This window comes from Microtus ochrogaster, chromosome 18 (assembly GCF_000317375.1).
Source record: "Microtus ochrogaster isolate Prairie Vole_2 chromosome 18, MicOch1.0, whole genome shotgun sequence".
Classification (NCBI taxonomy): domain Eukaryota; kingdom Metazoa; phylum Chordata; class Mammalia; order Rodentia; family Cricetidae; genus Microtus; species Microtus ochrogaster.
In genome coordinates, this window is record NC_022020.1 from 67,499,784 (window position 1) to 67,505,577 (window position 5,794).

At 50.2% G+C, this 5,794-nt stretch overlaps 1 protein-coding gene across 1 annotated transcript in view; it reads left to right on the plus strand.

Moving 5' to 3' along the window:
* Positions 1–5,794, plus strand: part of Dipk1c (divergent protein kinase domain 1C) — a 41,800-nt gene that overhangs the window by 28,295 nt on the left and 7,711 nt on the right. Inside the window, exon 3 of the mRNA XM_005356416.2 lies at positions 1,569–2,228. Coding sequence (XP_005356473.1) covers positions 1,569–2,228 — 660 coding nt within the window. The remainder of the gene's footprint in view (positions 1–1,568; positions 2,229–5,794) is intronic.

Here is a 5,794-nt window from a genome sequence, read left to right on the forward strand (position 1 = left end):
CACCTTCACCAAAACTCTGGGCATACGGTGCCATTCTCTAGCTGGGAGATCAAGTCCAGCACTTTTTTCTGTTTTAAATTTTTATTTATTTTATTTCATGTATTTGAGCATTGACTATATTTATGTGTGCACACCCCATGTGTGCCTGATGAGTCAGAACTGAAGATGGTTGTGAGGCACTATGTGGGTTCTAGAGACTGAACCCTGGTCCTCGGCAAGAACAACATGATGGACGGATGAGCCACCTCTCCAAGTCCCGGATCCCAGACTTTCTATCTGCAGAACTCTGGTACACGAAGTCTTGTAACCTGGTGTCTGACTAGTGTGAGCCTCGGTCTCTGTGGTCTAGAGAGTTCTAAAGGCCCCCATTGCAAGAGGACCCCTCAGCAGGAAGCCAGTGGGAAGGGGTAGTTCAGACCTTCCTTGAGGTTTCAGGATTTGGGGCAGTTGTGAAGTTACTGTCTTAAAGTGGCCTCACAAATCAGGCACTGAAGCACAGGTGTGTTCTTTGTTAACAGGCATTCAAACACTTCGTCTTTAGTATTCATAAATGTCCACAATTTCTTACCAACTGCTGGGGGTTCCAGTTTGGAACTCACATTGTTTGCCTGCTACAGAGATGGGGCAGCAGCGGCCGCCAGGAATTCTTAGGCGGATGAGCACAGTCGCAGAGTTAAACAGGAACTGTGTATGCTTCATCTTAGCCTAGCTTGACACCACACGTGGCCAGATGAGTCACAAACGCTTGCGGTTTCCAGACAGTTTTTGGTTTTGACGTTATTTGTGTCTGAGCACCCGAAGTTTATTTTCTCGACTTTCAGGCACATCTTATAATTGACTCAGGAGCATCAGAGCTGACTAACGTGAAACAGCCTGTCCATCTATGGGAGGGAACGCTGACGTATCTGACTGTACATCCGTCTATGGGAGAGCATGCTGATATATCTGACCATGTGTCCGTCTATGGGAGGGCATGCTGACGTATCTGACCGTGCGTCCGTCTATGGGAGGGCACGCTGATGTAACTGACTGTACATGACATATCTGAGCCCTTGGTTTCTAGATGTGTGATTTTGAAGGCCAGGTCCTCAACTCTGTCTAGTGGCATAATCATCCTGAGAGCCTCCCTAACTGTCATCAAATCAGGGTTGCGGGGAAGTTGTTCTGGAACCTCACTGGGTACCAGCACTCAACCCAAGGGTTGTGGTCCCTTCTATGACAGCCGAGTGTCTGTATAGTAGCTACGCCCATCTCTCCCCAGGCTTTGGACCACCTCTGTGTTTCTTATGATGCCCACTGCAAAGTCCTTGAACAATTGTAGAGGAGTGACGGCAGATGAAATAGTCTCTACGTGTTCTGTGGGGGTACAGTACCTACCCAGAATTTCTAGTAGAGGCTTGGCTGAAGATCTCACAGGTCCAGGAGGTTGTGGAACCCACCGCCCAGGACCTCCAGCATTCTCATCTGGGCACCCTAATGGCAAAGCCTTTGAGTACAGCATGCCAATACCTGTTGTCCCTTGCCTCTTATCCCTGCCCTGTTGTGACCCACTGTTCCCTTTGTTCCAGTGTCAGGACTACCGCGGTGGCTGGCTCACGGGTGCGCTGTGCGAGGACCTGTGCGTGGCCGGGGAACTGCTGTACCAACGCTGCCTGTACTATGAGCGTGGCAAGAAGGTGCTGCAGGCCCAGTGGAGAGGTCGAACTGTGGTCCTCAAATCCAAGAGGGAGGCTTTCTCCAGCTTCCCACCCCTCAACCTGCTGGGGGAGGAAGCGGGGCCAGGTGCTCCGGGCATCCCCGACGCTGAGCTGCTCCTGATGGTGGCTGGCGAAGTGAGGAACACACTAGGTTTGGAGCTGCCCAACAACAGCATAGTTCCTCTGTGGCCCGCCAGGCAGGGCCCTCGCTGGCGGCAACAGCTGGCCAGCGCGTGGTCGCTGCTCCAGCAAGAGGAATACGTGTACTTTAGTCTGCTGCCAGATCTGAGCCGCCACATCCTACCGGTCCTGGGTTCCTGTGGCCACTTTTACGCAGTGGAGTACTTGGCTGCCGGTAGCCCTCACCACAGGGCTCTCTTCCCGCTGGGTGAAGCTGGCCAGGCACAGGCTATTAGCCACATCGCTCTCAGCTTCCTGGATATGGTGCGCCATTTCGACAGTGACTTCTCCCACCGCCTCCACCTCTGTGATGTCAAGCCCGAAAACTTTGCCATCAAGAGGGACTTCACGGTAAGTGCAAGCAGGCTGCTCTGTTTGTTGTGGAGAGAGGCAACTGGTCTGCGTGGGAGGAAATGAAATGTCCGCTTTCAGAAGGAAGGCGGTGTAACTTTGGGCAGCCTGGTGGTTCCTGATCATTCCCGTTCCAGACCACTTCCTTGCTGTATTGACAAGCGGATTTAAATAGATACATCTTCTGCTTCTGGAGTAGAAGTTCAGGGAAGGAGCCCAGAGCAGGCAGAGGCCAGGCAGGGCAAAGAGGAAGTGCCTCATTTTCTTGAGGGCAGCCCTGATGACCAGTTAGTGCTAGCACAGGATCTGTGTGGTCTGCGGGGGTGGGGTGGGGTGGGGGGGGGGGGGCTTCCTGGACTTCAGATGTCTGTGGTAACAGCCTCTAGGGCTGTTCTTCCAGGCCAGGCCTTCTGTGCCCACAGCACCAGGATGCTGAAATAGCCAGTGCTTCCAAATCTCTCTTCTGGAGAGATTCTAGTCCGTTTTAAGCCTGCAATAAGACACCTAGAGAGGCACGTGGAGTTCCGTGCCTGTTAGCAGGGAAGACCCCCAGGAAAGCAGGAATGTCTGACCCCACAGCTCCTGCAGATGGAAGGTGCACTTTTATCCTCTTCTCTGGGGCTCTGCAGCGGCACCGGAGATTTGCGTGGTGGATAAAAGGCGACAAGAGAGACTGTATGTTTTATAAGATGCCATCAGACTCCTCCCCCTCTTGGCTAGAAATAGCTCTGAGGCGCCGCCCCCCTCCCTCCCGGTCAGGTGCAAGTGCTGCTCAAACGGGATTGCTCATTGCAGGGACCCGCTCATAGTGGAGCAAGGCTCTTCATCCTGGTTAGGACATGGAGGGACAAAATAAGTTCTTGCTGGGCCCTGGGATTTCATGGCGGCCTGCACGGGATTGGCATAGACCTTCAAAAGCAGTTTGAAATCTAGGGAACTAAATTTGCCATCTGTGTGTTCTCCTGATGCCCTTTCCAGGGCTGCCCCGGAGGGGATGAAAATCCAGGGGTAGCTTTAAGTGGCAAAAGATGGAGCGCAAGCGGGGTAGTTCTGGTGGGCTCCAGCAGAGTGTATACTGGGAAGGGCGCTCGGGGGGGGGGGAGGGTGCTCAGTCCTGTGTTATATCCTTGCTGTGAGTTCACTAGGGCGTCTCAGATGAAGCCCCTCAGACAATGTGCAGCCAGCAGCTATTTCAGAGCAGATGGCCTTTCTAGCCAAGGCTCTCCACCTTAGCGAGATTGTGCAGTAGAAAGATGGGTAGTTGCCCGCCACACCCAGAAAGTCTTGTCTCAGTCACTTGAGGTATGGATAGAGCCCTTATGAGCCCTGGGGACACAGGCACCTGGGATGGGGCATATAACCACCTGAGTTGGAGGGACAGTGGGATATGGAAAGTTGTCCTCTGGGTATGGCATAGCCATCGTCCCCTTGAGACCTCCACAGTTGTGATTACCTGCGTGAGAGAACAATGTTGGGTCCATTTGTGATCCACAGTGGGAGGGAGGGAGGAGCTCATGAGAAGCATTGTCACCAGAGTCCCCCTCCTCCCTGAGGACTTATTACCGGTTATCCTCATCATGAGAGAACTTGCTCGCAATGCAAATTCCATTTTCTGTTACATTTACATACTTATTTTGTGTGTGTAAGTCATGACTGTCATAGCATATGCACCCATGTCAACTGATGGGAGTCAGTTCTGTCCTCAATACCATGAAGGTTGAATTCAGGTCCTAGGTTTGGTGTCAAGGGCCTTCACCTGCTCAAGCCATTTCACCAGACCCGCAATATAAATTCTCACACTGTGCCTCAGACCGAGTCTGAGACTCTAGAGACAGTTGAGGCCACACCTGCGATCCAATCCAATATTCAGGAAGACCAACAGGTGAGTTCAAGGCCAGTCTGGGCTACATGATATGAGATGCTGGCTCAAAAATCTGCAAGCAAACTAATAGATCAGGCACCTTCTAGGTGACTCTGGTCCGTGTTCAAGTTTGGGAAACTCTCTCTCCAACTTCCAGAAGGTGGGTTCTGTTCTTGAGCCCTGGCTGACGCCTGCCCTGAGCAGAGGGAGGGGATCTAACCGCTGAGGCAGGAGAAAGGAAGATCTCCATTCTCCCAGTGCAGGCTCTCAGGCTTTAGGAAACACTTGCGACTGAACAGCTGGGAAGTGAAGGTGACCCCAAACCACCCGCAGGGCTTTCAAGCAGGTGAGACGCTCCTGCTCAGGAGAGGGCTGTCTCCAGGTTTCCAGTCTGCTGCCCAGAGGAGGTTTGAGTAGAGGGTACTACTTGGGTTATTTTGTGCAGGATAAAGTCTCTGATTCCCCTGATGCTGAGAAATATTATGAAGGGTTTCCTATTTGTTTTTGTTGCTGTTCTTACTTTAGGGACACAAGAGCTGCAATTCATTCTAGGCTACAGACTATAAATTAAAATATAAATCTGGTCAGGAGATGAGAGGAACAGTGTTACCAATGAGGCTGAGGGGCACAGAGGCTGGGGAGAGTGCCAGAAATTAAGAGAGAAAATGGTTCTTGCCCTCACAATAAATTATAAAGACAACAGGTTCATTAGCATAGCTCTCATTAATTAAAAAAGTTTTATTATTTTATGTGTATGGGTGTTTTGCCTGGTATATTTCTGTGTACCACTTAAAATCTTTTGCTGTTTACTTTATGTGTATGAGTGTTTTGCCAGCATGTATGTGTGTGAACCATGTGTGCCTGGTGCCCATAGAGGTCAGATGAAGGCACTGGGTTCCCTGAAACTGGACCTATGGATGTTTGTGAGCCACTATGTGGATGCTGGGAACCAAACCTGGGTCCTTTAACGGACAAGCTTTCTCTCCGGCCCCCAGTTCTTGTTAATATTTAGTGTTTCTAGCCAAACTGAGTGATGAGATTAGTTATTAATTTTGACCAAATAATGAGACAGGAAAGATTGATAAATTGTATAGGCTTGGGATGTAGCTCAGTGCTAGAGTCCAACCAGGCATGCACAAAGTCCTGGGTTCGATTCTTAGCATTGCCAAAGAAAAAATGAAAAGCAAAACACCCTCTTTTAATTAGGGTTAGGGGCGTGGCTCAGTGGTAGAATGCTTACCGATTTCTGTGCTGCCCCTGGGTTCCCCAGTATCTCCCCCCAAATAGAAACAAAAGGACAAGATGTGTGTGTGTGTGTGTGTGTGTGTGTGTGTGTGTAGTCTTGTAGGAAGGGAGAAGTGGGGGTAGATACAATCAAGACACATAGTAGATATGTATGAAATCGTCAAAGACTAGATGAAAAGATATTATTAAAAACCAAGAAAAACATCAACTTCCTCAAAACAAACAGCAGCAATGAATTGTTTGCCGTGCCTGAGTTCATTACTTGGTGAAGGTCACTGAGGAGGTAGAAGTTCTTTGTGCTCTGTTCTCATTATTCTGCACACATTTTAAAATAATTTATGTCCTTCCTGATGTTTTCCTGATAATCCCCGGGAAGCCAGTCCACTCCCAGCATCGATCCTGAGCCGAAAAGAAAAGGAAAGTAGACGGGGCTGGAGAGATGGCTCAGAGGTTAAGAGCA